This window comes from Pelobates fuscus, chromosome 3 (assembly GCF_036172605.1).
Source record: "Pelobates fuscus isolate aPelFus1 chromosome 3, aPelFus1.pri, whole genome shotgun sequence".
In the NCBI taxonomy this organism is placed as follows: Eukaryota; Metazoa; Chordata; class Amphibia; order Anura; family Pelobatidae; genus Pelobates; species Pelobates fuscus.
This window is the reverse complement of record NC_086319.1, coordinates 283,483,620-283,509,585: the sequence shown is the minus strand read 5'-3', so window position 1 is coordinate 283,509,585 and position 25,966 is coordinate 283,483,620. Positions and strand designations below refer to the sequence as shown.

General features: G+C 41.2%; 1 protein-coding gene across 7 annotated transcripts in view; it reads left to right on the top strand.

Moving 5' to 3' along the window:
- The first annotated feature begins 435 nt into the window (after positions 1-435).
- Positions 436-25,966, top strand: part of AAK1 (AP2 associated kinase 1) — a 101,880-nt gene continuing 76,349 nt past the window's right edge. For 6 of the 7 annotated variants that reach the window (XM_063448648.1, XM_063448646.1, XM_063448647.1 and 3 more), the window contains exon 1: positions 471-1,295. In XM_063448648.1, coding sequence (XP_063304718.1) covers positions 1,145-1,295 — 151 coding nt within the window. In that variant the 5' untranslated portion in view covers positions 471-1,144. The other variant, XM_063448645.1, reaches the window with a different exon arrangement.

The following is a 25,966-nucleotide window of genomic DNA, read 5'->3' as shown; positions in this document are numbered from 1 at the left end:
TTTCTTGTTTTTTTTTCAAACTCACAATTCTCATTTGAGTTCTACACAATTGCCCGTTTAGTGAATAAACCCCTGCATTATGCAGCTTATTTATTTAATATCAACATTCTAACATCCGAATTTCATTCAATGAAGTAATAGGTTACTGTCACTGGCAGCAAGGGCTTCTGGATGTTACACCGGGTGATAGATGGCTGAGTGCTTTTAACACATATACCAACATCTGCAAACGGGAAAGGTCCCTGCTCCAACACAAATATTATGTAGGTCATCTACATGGGACTCGGATAATTGCACACACTAAAACATTGTAGCTACAGAAGGACAAGGCAGATGGCTAAGCTTCTAACTGAGGCCCCATGGGAGTTGTAGTTTATGTGTTCGTCAAGCCTCATAAACTATGGCTCCCAAAAGACTACAACTCCCAGCATGCAACGCGAGGCGTGGCACATCAGAGCGGCTGTAAGTGTTCTATCTCTGCCTCCCCTCCCTCCATGGCTATCGTTAGAGATCCAGCCTTTACAATCATTGATGTGTTGGAGCCGGGGATTTGCACAGGAAGGGGGCATCCTTAGAGGGCTCGCTTTATGTTTTTGCCCACCTTATTGCTGATCAGCAGAATGTATAGGGGAGGAGAGGGGCAGGATTTTTGAAAATCTAAGTCATTTCCTGTTAAGGATCATTTCCTGGTTAAGACCCAGATATCAGCTGCTGTGCTGTTCCCATACACAATATTCAATTTAATACTTCATGGATCTAATTGCTTCAAAGCATCTCAATCTCCTGCAAGGTTGATGTGCTGAGTGACTGCCTGTGATGCATGTTTTGGAGAGCATGCTTGGCTTCCATTTATGTAGCATTTAATGGGATATTTCAATTTCTACCCTGACTCCATCTCTGGTATAGGGTTGGTTATGCTAACCCGGCATAATTAGTGTATGCAGGACTGTCACCGTTTTAATATATGTATGTGTTTGTTAACCCCTGCTGCAGTTTAAGTGGAGATTTTTTCTTTCTTTCTTTTTTTCTGCCATTTTTGTTTAGAACATTATATTTAGGGCGTGATAGCTGTTGAATGAAATCATTCATCTGATCTTGTGGGAGGCATCATTTTGCTTGTTGAAGACTTTTGGGGGTCAATACCATGAAGAAGTTTTTTGACTCCCGGCGTGAACTTGGAGGAGCAGGATCTGGAGTCGGTGGTGGGTCATCCAGTGGCTTAGGGACCGGTTACATTGGACGAGTCTTTAGTATTGGGCGACACCAAGTGACAGTGGATGAAGTTTTGGCTGAAGGTAAAATTTTATATTTGCAGTGCATATTTTTCCAGTTGAAACCATGTCAAGGTATTATATATGGGGCAATTTTACAAAGTAGAGATGTGATAGGTTGATGGGGAGGTATACATATTTCTTAATAGTATTTAATGGGTTAACCTTTTATTCTAGATAAATGTTTGCGAAAGCACCAATGGGTTAAATTATATTGCTGTTTATAGCAGGTATGTGTTATCACGGGTAAATGTTGCAACCGTGTACTTGTTAATATTCATTCACACTGTCTTTAGTAGACATGTATTAAAATATTCACACATACGTAATATTGCAGTTATTTTCCTGGTCTTTATAACCCATGAAAGTACAGAGGTCATGGGAAAAAAATACCGTCCCTAACTGTCTAAGCAGGTCTGTTCCAGGTTATTGACTTAGACCTCCCATAATTCTTCTCAACCCTATGCCTGGCAGAGAATTATGGGGGTCATAGACCAACAACATTAGGATTTCCTACATAGGGCCATCATTTTGTTGTGCAAAGTACTCCTTGTGTTTGCAGTAAATACATTGGAGTCCAGATTGAGAGAGAATACAAAACAATATTCCAAAATTGTGGAAACTACCAACACAAGGAATCCATTTGTACAATACTTTTAATTGTGACACCTGTGCAAAAGAAACACATGCCCTCGAACTAGTGCAATGCTTTGCCCAATTTGGGCCTGCTGGAGACCTAAATCTTCTTGTAATACGATATTTTGTGTAGTTGGTCAATAAAGAAGAGTGCAGACCATGATTTGTGGTTATTGACAGGGTTATTCATGAAAATAGACATTATTGGGAAATGATGGGGAAAAATGGATGCAGTTTTTATTCCATTATGGCTAAATAAAATGTACTATTAGCAATCCAGTTCTAAGTCTGCTGAAGATAGTCTATGTGGGGATTGGTTAGAGTGCCTGTTCTAAATATTTGAAAGGGGCTTAATAGCAACCTATGTGAACTATGTAGTACTTGCTTCTAGTATTTACTGTATTGGAAAGATCGGTTCTTCTGTTATGATGGCTGGATTGTCACTCGTGGAGTCCATAACCAAGCAATGGCTAATGGCCATTGTAACAGTCAAGCATCATGGGAAATTGAGTTCACAAAAGATCTGGGTTTTGAAGATAACTCCGCAATAACTCTATTATTGAAAAACACAAAACAAGATATAGATTTGTTTATTGCCTACATAGTTTTGTCTGTGCCATACTTGAGAAGCAAAGTTTTTATTTTTTTTAATTTATTTTTATTTTGTGGAGGAACTCCTAAATCTCTCATAGACATTTTTCAGAACCATTTTTCCTAGAATAATGTCTTTCATCCACCAGTCACAATTCTTGTCATAAAGCATTTCTTGTCATAAAGCAGTATATTACTCTTAAAATCCAAATTTGCCCCTTTTGTTATTGACCAAGTCTACTTCCTTTCACTATGACTATTTTAGGCATAGCTGATATTTGCTGGATCGAATATTGTGTATGAAGGGTCTTTAATGGGTATTTAAAGTTGCAATCACAAGTTGTATAAGCAAAGTCTATGCACTCTTCCATTTATGGAAGTGGTTATTATGCAAGGACCATTTTCCTGCATCTTTTCATTTGACAGATTTGTTAAACTGACAAAATAGGGCTTTAAAGCAGAACACCGAAGCCAAAACAACCCATAAGGCACACCTCTCGGCTTTCCGCAAGCATAGCACGCTGGGATGAGGGACTTCTAGGCATTGTTTGGCTATCTGATGATTGGTGCTGGAAGCCCACTGCCTCACACAGCATCAATTAGCATCATTAGAGGCCAGAGCACTCTATGGACTAGCAAGTGATCACTGCCTGCCAGTTCCTCTATGTCAGAACTGGTATAAGTTGGTATGCAAGCTGACAAGTGTAATTCTTGGCTTTCTTGAGTTGGAGCTATAAACACTGCCTCTAGGTTTTTTTTTTTTTGTTTTTTTTTTAAATGCATATACTCTAAATGTTTTTTTTTTTTTTTTAACAAATTTAACAAACTGGGTCCTGGGTTAACTAGTGAGGAAGGCTGAACTTGATGGACACGTCTCTTTTCAGCATATGTAACTATTTCAGTAACCAATACTTTGAAAACTTCAAGTAGTTGGGGGGTGTCTAGAGTTTTCCTTTAAGGCTTGTATCTATTAAACTCCTATCTTTGTGTTCCGTTCTCTCCTGAACTGGATCACAGATTTAGAAAATGTCTCTAGTTTTTTTCATGATTATGATTATTATAGTTTCTGCCATCTGACTTGTCCGTTCAGCCCAAAGTTTAATTTAACCCTTTCTAATTTCAATGCACTCCACAATTTTCCTGACCCTGTAACCCTATGTGACAAAGGGTTAGGCAAGTCCCATGAGAATCCTGTAAAGTCTCCTTTCATGAAGTGGGTAAAATCAAAAAAGCCAAGATATTTTACTGATGGTACAGTTTGCCTCTATAAATAGAGATGGTTTGCTATGCATCATGCAGGGTAGCATGTTTGCCAAAGCCTCCCTGTAATATACATTTCCCTCAAGCAGTGTGAAGTACGGTTGCCCAAGCGTTTTACCTTCACTTGGGCAATCTCTCCCTGTTTTTGTGAGCATTCTGTTAACCTGAATCATGGTAGATAGAAATATATTTGTGTCTTCTCTGGGCCCAGTAAATTTTTATATATGTATGAATGAGTCATCATCATGGCAAGCAATGACTTCATATTAAACACTGGCAGATCTACAAACTGCCTTTAAGTCCAATAATTTCTATTCTTAACCACACGTATGGGCGCAGCGAGTGTAAGCTTCGGGGGACTGAGACGTCCTTGTTTGAAATCAAATTCTGATCTTTAGTATGCAATACTTGCAGGCCTACACTGAATGTGGCTCTCTGCATAGTCCTTTCATTCTGTATGCTTGAAAAGGACATAAGGATGTTTATCTTTACTATCAACTGCCTTTATAAAAGGAAAAAGGGGCTGAGGGTGAGGAATGCAAATTTATATTGATGGCCCACTGTTTCTGCAAACCCTGATTTTGTTTTGAAATCCCTCTGTAAATCTATTCCTTTTTAAAAAATGTTAACATTTTTTTGGGGTTGGTTGGTAATTAGGAGGGCCTATTCAAAGCTAGCACATTAATAGGTTAATGAACGGCTAAAGCAGTGATGTGTCAGGCCTCCTTGAAGTGAATGGAGATCATAATCCTTTTAACAAGGAGGAAAATGCTTTAGAGTAAATAGGAGCAGTGTGTGCCTTTTCACGCACACCCTGCTCCCTTTACAGACACTGTTATTTTCCACTTTTTCCTTCCACATAATTTTATTCCTCCATCTCTTGAATTTTTTTTTTCTTTATTGCTCACTCTCCTTATTAAACGAGTCTTCAATTTATCAACACTTCTCAGCTTTCACGTATTCTGTGTCTCTCTCCATCCCTCTCCCTTTTAATTCTACCCTCTCTCCTTCTCTTTTACCGTTTCGTGAATTGCTGGCTCAGCAGTTTTCTCTGGCTAGAGCTGGTCTACAAAGCTTCATTATTAAATGCCCATGGGACATCCGGCTTTTCCTGTCTCATTCCAATGATCGGCTCCTGGAATACAGCAGAGTCACAGTGCCCCATGTTTTCCCACATAGACCCTTTTAATACAGTGATCTGCCTATGGAACAAACCGATTTAATAAGTATAAAATAAATGTAGGTTCAGGACAGCATTCTGATAGTAGTAAGAGGGATTCCCAAACAAAGGGTGTTACTCTGAATAGGTACAGGGGTGGTACTGCATTGACATGGCATCACTAACCTCAATTCATAAATATTAACAGGCAGGGAGGTTTTTCAAGTAATGGCTGCTATAGTTGTTTGTTTGATACTCTGACTAACACACTCACCTACCTATTTTATATGCTCTCAGATAAACCTTATCTTTCAGACCAGGATTGAAGCCATGCTGACTAGACCCACAAGGTTCAATCTGGTCACTGGATCTTCTGAATCATAACCCATGCTGTGAAGAGGGAAAAAAGTGGTGTTTAACCCCTTAAGGACACGTGACATGTCATGATTCCCTTTTATTCCAGAAGTTTGGTCCTTAAGGGGTTAAAGACCAAACTTCTGGAATAAAAGGGAATCATGACATGTCATGTGTCCTTAAGAGGTTAAAAAGTGTCCATTGCTAAGGGCACCTTGCAGAAAAGCAGAATGAGGTCTGAAACACAATACCTGTCTGTGCTCATCTGCATGTCAAGCTGGAAACTCTGTGTCCACTTAGATATGCAAATAATGCCCAAAAGTTTTTCTTCTTTTTTTTTTTTTTTGGTTAGACATTCTTAGAGGGTTAATCCATCCACCAATCACTACTTCTGCGTTATGAAGTGGTCACGGTGATAGGAGTCTGATGTGCAGTGTTTCAGCTTGAAACACTGCACATTCAGATATATTTTTTAATTGTGTGCAAGTTGCACCAAGAAGTCTGATCTGGGCTGCCTAATGTCAATTCTGTGCATTTAAAAAAAAAAAAGTGTCATCAGCACACTATCAGATGTCACAGTTTCTCCTTTATAGGCAGAGCTCGACACTTTAACACTGATTAAATTCCTCCCCATCCCCTCTGCAATTTGTTGTAATATCCCGTCTTCTGTTAAATCCTCAAATTATAAGCTTCTCTATAAGGAGCCTTTTGATTGAACCTTGGTTCAGCTGACAGGGGTGCGTCGTGCAGTGTTCGGAGTTTGCCTGGCACTGGGTTAAGGTAATTTAAACTACATTCAAAATGGCGTTTATTTTGAGGGAATAATGTCAATAGGGCATTACGCTATTTTACACTTAAAAGGGCTGGGAAACCCTTTAAATGCATCTTTAGTAAACATGGAGGAAACAGCCATAGGTGGACATAAAAGGAGATGTATATGCGCCTATCTATATAAAAAGGTAGTTTTTATTTGCTAGTAAACGGTACCCCGCACAGGTTTAATGACCCGGGATATGGGTGAATTCTAACTTTAAAAAATTCCTCCATGCATGAAGGCCAGGCATACTCTTACTTCATCAAGCAGAGTAGGTCAAGGCTGCAGTAAACAGGCATCACTGCTCTATAATGGCTCTTTCACATTCTCTCCAGGCTAATCAGTTACAGAGCTGCCCTACAAAGGGTTGTGACTACATTAGAGGCTTTTTTCTATGCATTACAAAAGGTGCTGAAAACAAAATCCTTTTTTTTTTTTTTTTTTTTTTTACTTTGGTTTAAGGTATGCCTGAAGCATTTTTAGTACTTTCAAGGTAGGCATCCATGTCATCATTTTTGGCAGCTGATGGCATAGTGTTGCTAATGTATTATTAGCATTTATATATAAACAATATTTTCTGCATTGTTTTTTAATTATAGAGCAAGTAATTGACATACAAAATAATATACAAGACAAGGTGAATCAAGGTACAACTAATAATGGAGCAGTATTTTTTTTTTTTTATAGATCTCTTTTAACTAGCTATATTGATACTATTGTATATAATGAAGTAATGTATCTCTCTATTCCTCCGGTTTTAAAGATATACCCATCACTCTAGGCCTGTTTTATGTTCGCATGGTGTAACCTTTATGGTTTCCATGGCAATATTAGTAGTGATGGATTTGGGCCTAGCTATCGCATCACAAGTGCTGCGATATCTAAACTGGGAATATACACTGCTGAGCTCTGCCTGCAGGAGATTAAAGCACTATAAACTCGTCTCACTTTTTGGAACTCTATTGCATTACTAATTTATGTTTGTCAATAGTTTGTTTTGTATATGATCTAGGAAACCAGGCTCTTTTATTGGTGTGTGAATTTGCAAGAGTGCTCGGTGAATAGATGAAATTAAATGGGAAAAGTGGATCTTTTATCTTTTTATTTATTTATTTTAAATCATTTGCAAGTTTATTGTTGTAAGTGCTACAGTATGTAGACGTTTAAATTAATGGGGAACTGTCCTTCCCGGGATTTGAATTAAAGGGACACTATAGTCACTAGAACAACTACAGCTTATAATCGTTCCCTTCAGGCTTTTTTCGTGCAAACACTGCATATTTTTTTTTTCCAGAGAAAAAGCAGTGTTTACATTGCCTCTAGGGACACCTCCATATGGTCACTGGAGGTGCTTCCTGGGTCAGTGCTGCCTAAAAAGCAGCACTGACATTCAGCGTCCCCACGCTCTGCATGGAGATGCTGAATTTTCCTCATAGAGATGCATTGATTTGACGCATCTCTATGAGGAGGTCCTGATTGGCCAAAATGGCATTTTGCCCAGCCCCGTGCTGATTTTAGCTAATCCAATGCTTTCCCGATGGGAAAGCATTGGATTAGCTAAAAAAAATGGCCATTTTGTTGATGTCACAAAGGGGACGGAGCCAGCGCCGGCAGACCCGCGCAGCGCTTGAAATTAGGTGAGTTTTAATATACTTTTATATGGGGGCTGTTACAAATCGCTATTTGTAACTGGCCCTTTAAATGGAAAATTGCCCTGCTTCCCTGGATTGTGGAGAAGCCTATTTGCCAGCCTCCTTCCTCATGACTATGGCCCCTGGAAGATTGTGCCCCTGAAAACTTATTCACTTTTATTGGGTGTGTATGGCCCTTTAAGAACTGTCTGGGGACATATTGTGACTTTGCTGAACAATACCCCTTTAAGACTATGTCCCCAGACCTGTAAAATTACTTGCCCCTGGCTCTCTCCCACTTGGTTCAGTAAATAGGGCTTACTGAACCAAGTACCGTATATACTCGAGTATAAGCCGACCCGAATATAAGCCGAGGCCCCTAATTTTACCCCAAAAAACTGGGAAAACTTATTGACCCGAGTATAAGACTAGGGTGGGAAATGCAGCAGCTACTGGTAAATTTCTAAATAAAATTAGATCCTAAAAAAAATATATTAATTGAATATTTATTTACAGTGTGTGTATAATGAATGCAGTGTGTGTATAATGAATGCAGTGTGTGTATAATGAATGCAGCGTGTGTGTATGAGTGCAGCGTGTGTGTATGAGTGCAGCGTGTGTGTATGAGTGCAGCGTGTGTGTTTGAGTGCAGCGTGTGTGTATGAGTGCAGCGTGTGTGTATGAGTGCAGCGTGTGTGTATGAGTGCAGCGTGTGTGTATGAGTGCAGCGTGTGTGTATGAGTGCAGCGTGTGTGTATGAGTGCAGCGTGTGTGTATGAGTGCAGCGTGTGTATGTGTGCAGCGTGTGTGTGTGTGTGTGTATGAATGCAGTGTGTGTATGAGTGCAGTGTGTGTATGAGTGCAGTGTGTGTGTATGAGTGCAGTGTGTGTGTATGAGTGCAGTGTGTGTGTATGAGTGCAGTGTGTGTGTATGAGTGCAGTGTGTGTGTATGACTGCAGTGTGTGTGTATGACTGCAGTGTGTGTGTATGAGTGCAGTGTGTGTGTATGAGTGCAGTGTGTGTGTATGAGTGCAGTGTGTGTGTATGAGTGCAGTGTGTGTGTATGAGTGCAGTGTGTGTGTATGAGTGCAGTGTGTGTGTATGTGTGCAGTGTGTGTGTATGAATGCAGTGTGTGTGTGTGTGTGTGTGTGTTGCAGTGGTGGGGGGTGGGCAATTTTATTATTTTATTTATTATTATTTTGTATTATTTTAATATATTTTTTCCTTATTATTTTTTATTTAATTATTATTATTTTTTTGTCCCCCCTCCCTGCTTGATACATGGCAGGGAGGGGGGCTCCTTCCCTAGTGGTCCAGCATTGGCAGTTCAGAGGGGGGGGGGGGGAGGGGAGAGGGGGCTGGCAGAGATCTTACTTACCCGTCCTGCAGCTCCTGTCAGCTCTCTCCTCCTCCGCCGGTCCGTTCAGCTCTTCTGTCAGCTCACACTGTAAATCTCGCGAGAGCCGCGGCTCTCGCGAGACTTACACTGGGAGCTGACCGAGGTGCTGAACGGACCGGCGGAGGAGGAGGGAGCTGACAGGAGCTGCAGGACGGGTAAGTAAGATCTCTGCCAGCCCCCTCTCCCTCAGTCTGTATTATGGCAATGCAAATTGCCATAATACAGACTCTGACTCGAGTATAAGCCGAGTTCCGGTTTTTCAGCACAAAAAATGTGCTGAAAAACTCGGCTTATACTCTAGTATATACGGTACCACACCGGCGGACCACCCAGAAGTTAAAGTGTGCAGGCAATTTACCTCCCAGGCTGTGAGGTTACTGCAGGTTAATTGCACGTGGCGGCGGCCATCTTTGTTCATTCGAATGCGGTCAGCGGTGTATGCTAAAGATTCTGTGGAACTGAAATCGGCTACACATTTTACCGAACACCGCTGACCCTTACCTTCTCCTACACTTCGTTTTTCAGCTCCAGAGACTAAGTCCCGTTCAAAATGGTTGTTTTTTCGCATGAAATTGACCGGCCACACAGCCTAAATCTATGGAACTGTTTTGGGCAGGAAATTGTGCTTGCGGTCGGTCATAAAGGGACCTCCAGCTAACTTTTGATCCACTGGGGGGATTTGGCTGATTTTTGGAAGTGTTTATGTTTGAAGTGTGCTGAGTTCAAATATTTTTATGGAGATTGAATGTATAGTTTTCAAGTTACAGTGTATGTGTGAAAACTGTATTTTTACTGTATGCTATAATTATGTTATATGTTTATCTGAGGGGAGGAGACGTGGGGGTGGTACCATGTATGTGATTGGTTAATTTCATCCTCCCCCTGGGAGTGTCCTGTGTGTACCTTTTTGTAATAAAAAGCAGGCTGGGTGTCCCAGTCCTCAGTTCTTCTTGACCCTTCAAAACGTAGCCTTGTCTCGTTATTGGAGGGAATTGCTGTATCACACTGGGGATTGCTATGCTCTGCATATTCCCCTGAGCTTAATCACTTAGCTCTTTTAAGAGCTTGTTCCGGATACGCTCTCCTGGAGGAGAGGTCTTCCCCACACGGTCCTGGAGGACAGAAGCCGATCCAGGGTGGAAGGAAGACGGCGCGGCTCCAGTTAAGCTACGGCGGTTGTGGAGCGTGCAGTGGTTGTGGTGTCGTCTGCAGTGCTTGGAGTCCTCTGTAAGCGCTAGGAGCATCCATCAACGGAGGGTACTCGGTCGGAGTACACTGAGCTCCGTTACAGGGGCCAAGGGGGGGAAACCACCTAAATGGTGGGTTAACCTCTATAGGGTCAGGAAAATATGCAGTGTTTCTGACCCTATAGTGTTCCTTTAATATGTTGACATATCCACGATAACTGAACAAATGTGTTTGTGATGCCTGAACCATAAACTGTAATGTAGAAATCCACACTGTTTTCATGTATTCTAGAGGGTAGGGGGTACAGCGTAAGACTTTACCTCTTCTACTATGCTTTCTGTATTGACTCACCCCAGGTAACAGGTTTGCTGCATAACTTGTTTTAGAACTTCTTTGCAATGATGGGCTCAGAACTCTGGGACAGGTTAACCCAGGGACCTCAGGTTTGCAACTCTTTGGTCATAAAATCCAAATGGCTGAAGAGGATTCGGGGCTTTGGGTCCTCTTACTCACACGCTTCAAAACCCTCTGTAAAAGTTGATGTGAGGCTTCTCATAGACCAATAGTTTGTTTCCTATGCTTTCGAATGTAAAACATTGATCTCTTATGGGTGGAGTAAAGCTGTGGTAGAGAGATTTTTATTTTTGGATTAATTTATTTAACCTCTTTATTTGCAAGAGCATTTACAACACTATTACATAATTATGAAATTAATTTTATTTGTAACTCTTAAGTTTTGCTTTAATGCATTTTACCATTAACGTTGTAGCAAAAAAGTCACACTTGTGCATCACTTGCAGCATATCTGTGTCACATAGTTTGTTTCTCAGGACCAGGATATGGATAAGAAAATTTTGCCAATTCATTGCCACTGCATTTAAAGGGATCATACGATATGTTTCTAAGTAGCCTCCCGTGCGGCTGAAGGGGTTAAAACCCCTTCGGTCTCTTGCCTGAATCCAGCGCCGATGTCCCTCAGTGCTGGGTCAGGCTCTGCCCACGCTCCTCCCCGCCGACGTCAGCCGGCGGCAGGGGAGACCTAATGCGCATGCACGGCATCGGCCATGCTCGTAATAAGATTTCCCCAGAGGAAAGCATTATTCAAGGCTTTCTTTTGGGGAAAATCTGACTCTGGAGGTCCTCATGCAGAGCATGTGGACGTTCAGCGTCAGATAACGGATCAAAGGTCCGTTTCGATTCCAGAAGCCATCTAGCCACGGAGGGCAGACTTAGAGCTGCAATGTAAACATTGCAGTTTCTATGGAACTGCAATGGTTTACATTGCAGCACTAGGTGCAAAAATAACACAGCACCCAGACCACTTCAGTTAGCTAAAGTGGTTTGGTTGCCTACAGTGTCCCTTTAAAATCACTATGAAGTCACAAACATGCAAGGCATTAATAGCCCAGCATTTTGACCTATGTGAATTTCACTTGTGTGTCATACACTGCTTTATTTTAAAGTGGCTCTGTCACCTTCTGGGGTCTTTGCATCTAGTGACCTTGCCGCTTCCAGTGTGGTGGGCACAGGGTGCAGTAAAACGTGCTCTCTACTTACCCTTGGAGCGTGCATAGACAAATCTTTTTTCCACTCAGCTTTCACCAATGACAGCAGACAGCTTGACATCGGTAGCTCCGCCTTTTTATCATGCGCAAGAAAAATACACAAGACAAAGTTGTCCGTACTATGTTTTTTGACTGTGTTGGAATTTCAGTGAAATTCCAACTCAGTCTTTATGAGCATTTTAATAAAGATTTTATCTTTATGTATGCTCTTTTATTTTTAAGGTGGGTGCTGTGTGACAAAACCTGCTTTCATAAATGTCAATGTCTTTTTGTGGAAATATTTGGCATCCAAATCTAGCAATAAACATTTATAATTGCATTTACTGGAGTGGTTTGCAAGGCTGGCATGTTTCATTTCTAGTTATGGCAGTATTCAAATGAACGGAAGATATAAAACTTTAATGGTAATAAAACAAAGAAAGAAAGAAAAGAAAGTAGTCCATAGATTGTGAAAGCCAACATGCTGCCAATTAGAATATGGGAATTTAATCATACTGACCTGTATAAAGCTGGAATGAGCTGGACATTATATAACTTTGTACACCTGTAACCACTCTACCAACTAGTCAACCCAAAATAAAAAGATAATGACTAGTGTTACTGCTTCTCTGACATTCCTCTTAGAAATGAGGCTCGGACTGCTTGTTTGGTGCTAAGGGAAGGAGAGGTTCTAGTTATGGGTTAATATATTCTGAGATGTTCTTTCCTTCAGGATCTAGGTAGCTTAGAGTAGGAGTAGTAGGCCATGTTTTTTATTGTTGTTTTTAATTTCTGATCACTTTTTGGAAAAACTCTAACCGTTCAGATTACACTTTGGTTTAACCTCTTAAGGACCAAACTTCTGGAATAAAAGGGAATCATGACATGTCACACATGTCATGTGTCCTTAAGGGGTTAAGGAGTTGTACTTAAAACAGTGCTCTATATTGCTTTGGAAAGTGAGGAAGCATTATTTCTCTGAATTTCTTTTCCCAATGTGGAAATATGCACTACAGCAAATTTTGAAGAAGAAATTGCATCTGTGCTTGTGTGTGTGTACATTGAATATACAGTTTTGTTTGTTAGATTTTTTTATTATTTATTAAGCACCAACAAATTCTGTAGCGCTGTACAATGGGTGAACTAAGTGACACGTAATTGTAACAAGACAAGTTGGACGCACAGGAACAGAGGGGTTTAGAGCCCTGCTCAATGAGCTTACATGCTAGAGGGAGTAGGGTAGAGTGACATTTTTGACAGTTGCAGGAGAGGAATCTGGGTGCGGGTAGGGAAAGCCTTTAACAGTTTAATGGATATGCTTTCCTGAAGAAGTGGGTTTTCAATTGTAAGAAATGAAAATTAAAAAAAATCTTTTTATATTCTCACATTTTTATTTTTTAGTTGTGTTTTTTTTTTTATATAACATCTTCCTCCCAACAAATAAATTTTTCCCGGGAAGTCAAGTTTTGAATTTTACATGTCTTACTAGGGTGTAGCTCCACATCCGGCTCCTGTCAACCATTTGATTTATGGGGTAAGCGTTGCTTTCAGGTGTGAGAGGCATCCTCTTGCAGCGGCATGCAGACCCACTAAAAAATGGTCAGTACAAAACGTTAAAGGACCACTATAGTGCCAGGAAAACATACTCGTTTTCCTGGCACTATAGTGCCCTGAGGGTGCCCCCATCCTCAGGGTCCCACTCCCGCCGGGCACTGGAGAGAGGAAGGGGTTAAAATCTTACCTTTCTCCAGCGCCGGGCGGGGAGCTTTCCTCCTCCTCTCCTCCTTCCTTGCGACGTCATCGGCTGAATGCGCATGCGCGGCAGGAGCTGCGCGCGCATTCATCCGGTCGCATAGGAAAGCATTTACAATGCTCTCCTACGGACGCTGGCGTCTTCTCACTGTAATTTTCACCGTGAGAAGCACGCAAGTGCCTCTAGCGGCTGTCAATGAGACAGCCACTAGAGGCCCTGGAGGCTGGATTAACCCTCAGTGTAAACATAGCAGTTTCTCTTCAGCTTTAATTAAGATTAATACAAATTTACTTAAATAGGCCATTTTCAAACAAACACTTAGTATGTCATCATCCCAGCAACCATTTTACATAAGTATACCCACAGACAATGACCCAACCATAAATAACAGTAATACATCAATGCAACTATAGAACATTGTGGCAGATCACCAGTATATCGCCGCCAAGGGTTCCCTTTCCCAAATAAAGTAGTTCTATCGACCATGAGAGTTAATATCGCTGGTATAGCCTTTCCCCCCAAACATTAGTTGAGACTGAATGCTGGGAGTAGATATGTTTATGGCAGGCAAGCATTCTCAATTTATACATACAATAAACACCTCCCTGTGCCTGAGAAATAATTAAGGCAGGAAACTTACAACTCCATTATCTCCCAGGTACAGAAAAATATGAAATTTTTTCCATGGAAACTCCTTGAGAGTCACATCCCCTGATAGCCCTGACCGGTGGTTTGGAATTGCCATCCAGGTACAGTTTTGACCGGCCGACCATGAGGTAGAAGCCCAAATAGTACCAGAAAAATCGTGGCAATGACCGTTCTCAGTTCGAGGGTGTTTATAACAAAACCATATACAATATCTGAACGCTTTTAAATGTCGATTTGCTCTCCCCAGTCGGTGGTTTATATCTCCCGAGCGCTGTTCGTATAGGTGGTCGGGAACTTGAACAAGCAGCGGTTTCATCTTCACCAGTGTTTGCAGGAGTGCCTAGCTGAAATAAGTTCCAGGCACTCGACGACCAGGTACCGCTGCCTGCATTCAGGAGTCAAGATGGCCACCATCCATTATGTCGACCACGTGCGTTCGGTTACACAAAATGGCGGCCATCCACCAGAGCATTTTAGTAATGGTTTTCGTTGTGGTTTCGCACTGAATACTTAGTATTCAACGTTCTAATGAAATGTTGGTGTGGTCCTCATTCGGGAACCAAACTAGGTGGGTTCGAACAAGCAAACGAACAGAAAAGAAACAAAAGTTACCCAACCAAGTGATGGGGTATTCCTGCACAAGCATTAATATAAATAACATACACTTATGACAGACAACAAGGGCATACATTTCCAACTGTGGGGACTGTCACGGTCTTAACTTGGGTGGAGTCCGAAGTGCAGAGATGTTTGCTCACCCTTGCAGATAAACACAACCAACAGTAACCAGGTAAGAAGATACCTGGGCAGTGAATCTGTGCACGGTGTTTAGGCAGGAACAGTAACCGGGTACGAGGTAACAGACTAGGGCAAATCCAGGAGAGGCGTCAGGCAAGGTCAGGGCAGGTAGCGAACAGGCAATAACGAAGATCCAGAAGCAAGGGTCACAAGCCAAATCAGTCTTAAGCTACAGGATACAATGAACTGACACTGCCCTCAGGCGAGAGGCAGTGTTCTATAGCTGGATAACGTGCAGCCAATTTGCAAGATGCCACAGGTGGACTAAAAGAGACAGATAGTAATCAAAGGAGAAGTCCAGCCCCCTAGTGCTGCAGACAAGGCCAGGTAAACAGGGCTATAACCGTAAGTTCAGAAGTGGCTCAGAGACAGAAGAGCAGGCTTAGGATACACAAGGACCCAGGATTAATTCCCCTGTAAGGCACCTGTGGGGTGGCCACGCCTAGCCTTCTGGATGGCACGGGGAGGACCATGACCGGGACATACCAAGATACCGCTATATCCTCAGGTTCTGAGCTACCGACAAGCTCAAACCTACCAAACCAAAAACAAACATAAGTATTCCTCCTGAACTTTACTATCCCATCTACCAAGCCTACCTACCCCCCAATTATCCTATCCATCCCCTGCCGCTGTGACCGAACAGGAGAAATAAATCCAACATACTCCACCTAACCGCAAATTAAATCTGAAGGGTGGGACAGGCACAAGAAGTTGAGAATTTTAATTTAAAATGGCTTATTACCTAAAATGTTTTGCTATTTATATAGACTCCTTAAGCCCCGCCCGCTCTTAATAATCCTCCACTTAAAATCCTCATTCTCCGTATGCCTACCTCCCAACTCTGTCAGGGCTTATTCCACTTAGCTTTGCAGCTCCATGGGCTTCATACTGGCTCCAGACAGCCAGTGGCAGCACACCCTCATCCATACCACCTCTGTCATTCCCTCAATCTGTCCTCTTGGATATCCCTTCTCCTCTGGCAAATGGTATTGACGTCAGCCAGGGAGGATCGAGCTGAGAGAGAACTTTGCCTCGGCAAGGGAAAAGTACGTGATATGTTTTATTTATTTTTTTAATTATTCACATTGTTTGGTGTTAGGGTGGACCAGCGCAGAAGGGGATACTGCAAAAAAAAAAAAAAAAAGAGAAGTTTTATGAGAACATTGGTTTTTCGTTGGAGTAACTACTTAAAAGTTATACAACCTTAGTTTGTGTTATTAGAAAAGCTTTTATGACAGAATTGCGTTGAAATTGTAGTTTGCTTATAGTAGGCACTTGCCCTGAGAATCCATTATTTTCTGATTATGACATCTTTGGGTGTGGCTCTTCCTATCTTCTGTCTGTTTAAACATCAGAAATGCAGCTTGAAACGAAAGGCTTACTGTGGAGTCAGTCCAGGCTGTTTGTTCAGCCATTTCCTGACAAGCTTAGAAAAATATACATATTATTCTAAGTTGACTCATATTTATAGCAGCAGTGCAGTAAAAGCAATCCAGCCATCTAAATGTGCTTGCTGCCTCCTGTAGAGAATCCCTAATTCCTTGTGTAGTAACTCAAACTCTGCACTTTAGCACATTTTAAAGTGGATTTATCATCAGGCGTGCAGTTTATGCACCATCATATAGCATGTTAAAAAATAAAATAAAATAAAAAGCCTGTTTATCCTATCAACTGTCTCTTATGTTCTATTGTTGCTGTTGTTTATTTGTTTATTTTGTCATTCTTAAAGGATAACTATAGAGTCAGGAACACAAACATGTATTCCTGACCCTATAGTGTTAAAACCACCATCTAGCCCCCCTGGGCCCCTCATGCCTCCATAAATATAGCAACATCTTACTGTATTCACGCCCGAAGCTTTAACTCTGCGTGCTGTTTGCCTAAGAAAAACAAGCAGTCTGCTGACATCATCAGAAGTGGTAGCCTGATCCAATCACAGTGCTTGGCTGAGACTGGCAGATCAGGGGCATGATTCAAACACAGCCCTGGCCAATCAGCATCTCCTCATAGAGATGAATTGAATCAATGAATCTATATGAGGAAAGTTCAGTGTCTGCATGCAGAGGGAGGAGACAATGAATGTTTGAATGCATTTTAGGCAGCCATGACCCAGGAAGGATCTCTAACAGCCATCTGAGCAGTGGCCAGTGAAGTTATCACTAGGCTGTAATGTTAACACTGCATTTTCTCTGAAAAGACTGTTTACAGCTAAAAGCCTGAAGGGAATGATTCTACTCACCAGAACAAATTCAATAATCTGTAGTTGTTCTGGTGACGATAGTGTTCCAGTGCATAAAGTTACAACACACTTGTTATGCCACAACAGCATCAGCAGGCTTCTCAAAACACATAATGGTCATGCCAAATATATAACATCACTATTCTTGTTAAAGAAATATTAATGTTCGCAAACTAATTCCGTACATTGTGAGTGTTTTATAAGGAAGTACATAACTTGGACATATATTTGTTCACTTGGGTAAGTCTGATTGTGGTATCAGCAGTGAGACCAAAGGGTGAGTCTGCACAAGAAATGTTACGTTAGGTTAGCTAACAGGTAATAAGAGGCCCTATAGGAACGGGAGTAAAGAATGTATACTCTACAGGCCTCCTTGTGACTGTATTGAGTGTCAGATAATACTGCATGGTAATTAGATGGAGTTAAGCATATAAAAAAAATAATAATTGTATAGCGATATCCCTGTTAGACATGAGGAGGCAGAAAACAATAAAGACAAAGGAAAGTGGTAGAATTTATAGTAAGCCTATTGCCTATAGGAAGGCTGAGTTCTGAGCTGTGATGCCGATGGCAATACATGAGCTGGGGGCTCAGCCTACACCTGTCGAATGACGGATACTACCCCGGCAATATGAAAGACTCAGGTCCCAGACATCTGCTCCCCTACATAACCCAGATCAACGTGCCCACAAGCCCCTTTGTGGATTACGACAAGGAATATGTCTCGAGGCTCTCTATCAGGTTGCTTCATAAGAGGAGTGGTGACCTTCTGAAGTAGTGAGCTGTGAGTAGGGAACTGTCCTGGTTTAGGCCGTGGCATAGGAAGATGGTCCACAGCAGGAACGGGCCTTCGGTGCTGAAATCCTTTCCGGGTGCCCGCTTCCATTTCTGCACCTTAATGCTGCGTCAGAGCGTGGCCCAGAAGTCACAGGTTGTTGTTGTTCGATGTAGGGGTTGTGTCGGCGGGTCTGCCTCGAGAGTACGCAGGCGACATTCGACTTTGGTGTAGAAGTCAGCAAATAAGGCATCCGGTTTCTCCGTGAGAGCGCAGTGCTTGTCTCGTGGTGCAGGTCCTCTTGTGGCGACCCCCATCTTGGTTACGGGTGAGAGGGTGCTTAGTGGTAGCCAGTGTAACACTGAGCAGAGGTTCCGGGATATCCCTCACCGGCGGGGGTGTGGGGGCAAAGTGTGATGGGGATGTCCTCTGGGTATTGAGTAGCAAGAGGCTGAGGGGTCGGCTGCCTCCCTCGAGCCAGCTTGTCATGCCGCTTGTAGGCCCAGGTCCACGTCCAGTAAAAGCTGTCGCTCTTGGTCTTAGGAAAAGGACGATTACCCCTGTATCGGATGTCTCCCGTTCACAGAGTATGTTCACTAATAAGATTCAGGGCTCAAAGTGGTAGTTAAGACTGTTTTAAAGATTTTCTGATCGTAGCTCACACGATGTGCGACCGGTCAGCACGGCTGTTAGGCTCTGCCCCCTCTTGTTTTTTTTAATGCATGAAATAACAAATGTTCCTGCTAAATGTGCTGTGCATAGGGCATAATTAGAGAGTTCAGAGAACCATTTCCTGTTTCCTTCCAACTGAAAAGTTGACTTGAACATTTTGATACAGTTATGGAAGTGAATTGACTTGTTTGAGGTGGCATCCCCAAGGAATCGATATTCACAGAGGCAGGATCGCCTACGGACCTCAGAGAATGACAGGGTTAAAGAATAGAAATATAATATTTACTGCTATAGGGGATGTTGTGATCATTTTACTTTAAAGGAACTCTCTAATATCACTGCGGCTGGAGAAGTGGTTATGTTGCTTGGAGTCTCTGCACATTTTCCCTTTTGTTTAATGTCAAATAGTTAGAAGTGTTTTGACAAAATATGAATCTTTCCCCAGTACCTGGAGGCCACATCCTCTTTGACAACAAAGCAAATGTAGATTTTACACTTTAGGTTAACTAGCCCTCAGTGCTCTCAGGCAATTTGGGTGAACTTGATATTGATTATACCAGAAATACAGGATTTAGCTACCTTCCGGTTCTATACCTTCAGCAATAATGACAAACCCTGGCCTACTGGGGTGCCATTAGTTGGGAACCAATATATCCTGAATTATCCTTGTATAGGCAAATGTTTACACAATTGGAATTGCCTGATTTAAAGCTCACCCACACACACATTTTTATTTAATTTTAAAAGAAGCTGTGGAAGGCAAGACAAACGTCCCATTGTACAGCGCTACGGAATTTGCTGGTGCTATATAAATAATAAAATTAACAATAATATAAAATAATTAGAGCTCTAACACTACATTCTGTGTATAAAGGCAAATACATATTAGGGATTATATATCAAAGAAAAATGTAATAAAGGCGTGTTATCTCCACCCTGCAGGCTGCATAGAGATAAGTATACACTTGCCTAATGTTAATATAAAATGTCCTTTGAGATAGAGCACAATATTTGACCAATGTCATGGTAGCCATATTCCTAAAATATGTGAATTAAAATATATTTTGGTTTAAAACACACTTGCAATACACCAGCCGTGTTACAATACAATGCTTTGTATCAACCTGCACCACACTCACACCTTTAGATATAAGATGTGAAGATGATTTTAATTTATTTCTGTACATTGCTACAATGTGAAGCTAAAATAATTTAAGCTCTTTTTTTTCCTTTTTTTTTTTCATTGCTTGTTACCATTTCCATAGTAGTATTAATGGAACACTACAGGCACCAACCTGAGGTTAATACTTTTTACAAAATTTGCTCTGACACCAAAAAAGGTATTTATGAGCATTTCGTGAAGCTAAAATCTTTATTAAAACCTCAGATTGACTGCTTTGAAATTTCATTGAAATTGTAAGACCGCCAATTTCACAGGATCTTCCCTAGACATCAGTGCTGTATTTCTCCAGATATTGACATTATCATATAGCACAGCAAAGATTTCTGTGAGTCGAAGTTCAGCCATTTGCTTTTGTAAGTATAAGCTAATAATATTACTTCAACTGCACATGAATTCATGGGATAATGTCAGCACTACTGTAGAACATCCTGATTGGCTGATCGCCTCCTTGTCTGGGACATGTTAACTACCGTAAGTTTATTATATTACATATGCTTTTAAATGAAAGTGCATTAAACAAGAATTGATCAGTTCTAGCATGCAGTGTCACTTCAAAGGGACATTATAGGCACCCACACCACCTCATTGAAGTGGTCTGGGTGTAGTGACCCTGACCCCAGACAGGTACTTGACACTTAAAGGGACACTATAGTCACCAGAACTACTACAGCTTATTGTATTTGTTCTGGTCAGTAGAATCATCCCCTGCAGGCATTTTGCAGTAAACACTGTCTTTTCCGAGAAAATGCAGTGTTTACATTACAGCCTTGTGATAACTCCACTGGCCACTCCTCAGCTGGCTACTAGATGTGCTTCCTTGGGCAGTGCTGCAGAGTAAGCAGCACTGCCATTCAGTGTCTCTACCCTATGCATGCAGACACTGAACTTTCCTTAAAGAGATGCATTGATTCAATGGATCTCTATGAGGAGCTGCTGATTTGCCCAGGGCTGTGTGTGGTTTGTGCTGGCTTTGCCCCTGATCTGCCTCTTTGAAAGTCTATGGGAAAGCATTGTTATTGGCTCACAGAATCACTTCTGATGATGTCAGGCATGTCCGTTGCAGAGCCAGCAGCAGACTTGAATAAAAGTAAGATTTTACTATATGAAGGAAGACTGGGGGGAGGGAGGAGGGGGTTAGATGGTCGTTTTAACACTTCAGGGTCAGGAATACACATTTGTGTTCCTGACCCTATAATGTTTATTTATTGCTGGACATCCTCAGGTTTAGCATGAGGACGTGCAGTATCTTGAAATAGCCCATAGGAAAGCATTGAATCGATGCTTTCGTAGGGGTATGGCCAAATGCACACGCTGCGCTCATTAAACCAACATAAGAGGAGCCTTATCACCCTGCAGAACCCAGGTACAAGGTAAACATTTGCCAAACAGTTTGCTCCATTCTCAGGGAACGGCATCTGGATACTCCTGACATCATAACCACTACAACGGGATTGTAGAGGCCTTGATGCTCAGAGTAACTCTTTAAAATTGGCATATATTTTATAATTTTATAATTTATAATGTTCATAGTCTAATGTATGTGTTTATGATGCTTTCTAAATTTAAAGGACCACTTCGGGCACCATAACTGCTTTATTGGTATGAAGTTGTTATCGTGCAAGTGGGTCTCATTCACAAAATAGAGAGAAAAACATACGTATGTTTTTCACTCCATTTTGTGAATGGGGAACTACTGATAGGCTGAAAGGGTCAGCTGAAACCCTCAGCCTATCAGTGGCACCCAATCCAGGGCTGATGCACCTTATATCATAAAGATATATTCAGTGTCATAAGATGTATTCAGTGTGAAATATCAAGATTGACTCACTTTACCTCCATTCTAGCACTGCTTCATGGGTGTTACTCTTTTTGTAACATCCACCTCCTTGTCGTCTTCCGCTCTGCCTGCAGTCTTACTTGATTTGCCCTGCTTGGGACGCATTAGCCGCGTCACTCCACACCTATACTCCTTAGCCAACACTAGAAGTGCTGGATAAGGAGTTTCCATATCAACTGCAGCGCATGCGCTGTGGTTGCTATGGGAGGAGAGCAGAGGTACCTCCTGGGGGAGATCTTTTCTGCTATTCCTTGTCAACCAATGCCTCGGCATGCCTCCACCTGCACTCCGTCTTTGTTCTTCACTGATTTGCCATGCTTAGGACGCATGCTCATGTAGGTCTTATCTTGTTGTGATGTCGGCATTCTGGCTACGTTGGCAGTGTGCATGCGTCGGAACGGAGTTACATGATATCACTCCATTTCTATACTTCCTAGCTGGCGCTGGAGGTCTTTTCTGTCCTCCCTTGGCAGTCAACGTCTCGGCACGCCTTATATTATATAGACTTTGGCTTTCTGATGAGATAACGGACACCCTGAAAGCATTTTCCTAAATCATTAATTTAATTGTGTTAAAAATAATAAATGTTGGCCATATTACCTATTAATATGTGTTCAATCAGGGTGTGAAGATGTTTATCTGTGTAATTTACAAACTATATAAAATCCACATCCCACCATCTATAATCTAGTGATGGCTGCAGCCTACCAAATAGCTTTTTGGAGATTTTAGGAAAAATTAGATTCCAAACATATTTTTCTGCTGTTTATGTAGAATGTGCTATATATAGAGCAGTGTACCTCAAGACAAAGTATGCCATGAACATGTTGACTTTAAGGCTGTGATAGATTGAATGCAGTCCTTAAAATGTGTTTTGTAATAAATGTCAGTATTTAAAATTGACCACTAAAATTAATAAGCTGATTAGTATAGAAGTATGCATATATATTTAATAAGGTGTCTAATGCTGGTGCAATTTATAAGCTTTTGATGAAGGTTAAAAGATTTAAAAAAAAAAAAAAAAAGTAGGTGTGCCTTGGCAATTGTTCTTTTATTGAAGTGTGTCTTGGTTCAAAGACGTTTGGGAGGGTGCTGGCATGCTACTACTGCCTTCACTTGGGTCTGTGTCACACTTTAAAATTCAAGCATTGGCAATGCCAGTTTGCTGATAATGGCAATGAAATTCGTTTAGAAATTAAATTTTTTTTTTTTTATTTGAAGGGGCATTCCACTGCCCAAATACATGTGTTAAAAAAAAAAACACACAGCAAAACCCACTTTTAGTAGTTATACCCCACATAAAAACATGCATGTATTTTTTTTTTCATTGGGAGTATATATAAAAACAGCATGCACAATCTGTCGATCTCTTGCTTGCTGCCTTTGTAAACCCCTCCCTTTCTAACCCCGTCCAGACTTTCTGTTTATATCCAATAACAGACTTCTCAATGAGAAGTCTTTGCAAGGCAGGTGCATTAGGCGATTGCTGCCTCTTGAGTTTAGCTCCACTGAGCTAACCAAACCAGGATGTAACATTGTCTGTTGTCTTCTTGAAAGCCACGGAGTGTAACCAGGTAAATTCATAATAGTGTCAAATTCTATTGAAATCTGTACTTTTTGTAAAATGAAAAGGAAGGACAAAAAGACACACTCTTTACATATCAACCATCTCCGTAAGATCAAGTGCTTTAGGAGTCCGGAGCGTCCCATTAAACATACTTGTCGGGTGCCAAGTTTTGCTTGTTGCATGCAAGTGATGTTCGACCATGCTCTAGTCTATTTTGTGGCATACAGGTGTGCTCTACCACCTGCACCTCACCCCAAATGAGGATGTAGGACTATGGGAGAAAGCTGTAGTGTTGGATGTTGCATCAACTCACATGGAGTCTGTGTTCAAAAACAAAAAAACTGACAAGTTTTAAGATCAGATTATTGGCACCTAATGCATCCAAAATAGTAGAGCATGGTATTTGTCCCTATAATGTTAAAATCCAAACTAGACATGTTATAATAAATCTAAAATAGCAGTGTGTTAAGCCTTAATGCTAATTAGTCTCCATTTAGCTGCTACACATCTGTTCTCTATTTTGATGACACTAACCCTACTCTACCACCTCCTCTGCAATTACCGGACACTATAATTTAAATATATTTATATATTGTTAGTACATGTATCAGGGTAACGTTCTTCATGATATACTGTGCTGTTATATTTTATACATGACATTTATTTACTTGTCTTTTTATCCCCTTACTTATAGCTTGTTTTTTCACCTTACTGCTGTCCATTGTCCTCAGGAAATTGGGGAAATCGGCACAAAACCCTGTGACTGACATTTATTATTGTCAATAGATTTTTGGTTGAGAGATCTCATCAATTTCTACCTCTGCTATTAGTTAGGTAGCATGGCAGGGGCACATTGAATACCTGCAGCTACTTGTTCCTGGCTATACTTTCATTAAGAACTCAAGGAGCATAAGCAGCACACTGTCCATAGGTGGCAAGCAACATATCCTAGAGAGGTAGGGATACGGCATCACATGTCATCAAGATTTGTTTTGGACTTAAGCTCCTGGTGGTCCTGAAGCCTAACAACGACCTTGTTCGACATGCTGAGATTCCAGTGATGCTGCCCTGTTGTATGTGTCTCCTATGTGACATTCATAAGTATAGTTTCACTTAGGCAAGGAAACAGGTTGTTTTGCTGCTGTTTATACAGGCTCACCTCTGTTGACGTCCTCTTTCTGTACAGAGTGAATGAATGTACGGTAATTGTAGGTTTGCTGATAAACTGGAATTTGTTGTTACTCATGCTGTGTCACTTTTGGCCTGCATAATGTGCTGACATAGGATCTAAAGACATAGGTTACATGCTGTGGAATGACGCAATGCTAAACTCCTTCACATAGACTGTTAAAACCTTGCAAGTGAGTTGTCAAGTACGAACACAGTAGGGATCAAACAATATCATTTTTCCTGAGCCGATACCGATTATCTGTCACCTTTTGGGCTGATTGCCAATATCTGGTGCCGATATTCTGTACATTTAAAGTTTAAAAAAAGCAACACAATTTCTACACAAATTTTGCATTAATTGAACATGCTGACAGCAATTACACTTCTGTCACTCTTTGACAGCCAGTACATGCTGTTACTGATAGGAGTGTGATTGTGGTAGCAATCATACTCCTATCACTGTCAGCCAGCCCAGTTTATTACTGTTTCATCTCCATGCCGCCAGCTTTAGCTCCACTTGACTCACAGAAAGCGGTGACGTGAGGTCACTAAATGGCTCTTCGTTGGCTGGAGGCTGGAGTTTCCAGATACATGTAGTAACTGGGACAAGTGAGTAAGTTATCGGTAAGAACATTAAATTACAAAGCCAGTACAGATTATCATTAATATGCTGAATATCTGCTCTAATAATCGGCGGAACCTATAACAGGTCTGTCCCTAGAACAAAAGTCATTACATTTTTGTCTTTTTAATTTTTTTTATCTTATTTGCATTTGTGGTTCTGTTAAAAGTCAATATAAAAGGAGGTCTATTGCAGCTGCACAAATGATTATGAACAGTTTTTGCCTCTTTATCTTCTCTCGCCTTTCTAAGTTATTTTTATAAACCGTCCTGACTGCTTCCTGCATCCTATTAATAATAGAATCAGTGCCCAGGTAGGAGGAAAATATTCTCATCCTTTAAAGACCTCCTTGCAAAACCTGCAGAAACTTGGAGTGCCTAACTCCTATACATACATGCACCTAGAGCAATGGTGGGCATGTAAACACTCCTCATATGTTGCCATCCAAAGAGAACAAAGTCACAATGTTTTACATTGTCCAGTCAGTGAATTTAATCATGGTTTTTGGTAGTTAAAGTCTGATATCCTCTAAATGCCAACACCGTGTCCACTAATTTAGGATGAGTAATACGTATTTGATTTGTCATTGGCTGGTTGAGAGTCATGACAAAGTAGTCCACCACAGCTGGACTTATTGATTAAACACTGGAAACCTGGATGACTGTAAAAGGATTATGGGAACTGACAGGAGCTCAGTGGGTGCAGAACTGCAATGCTTTTTACTCCTGGCTATTATGTATCATGTAAGGTGGGTGTCTCCGATAAATGTGACAAGATACTGTTTTCAGTAAACAGAAGTTGATTCATGAAAAAGACACCCAGGTCTTCCAGTAAGTGATTCCATAATTGC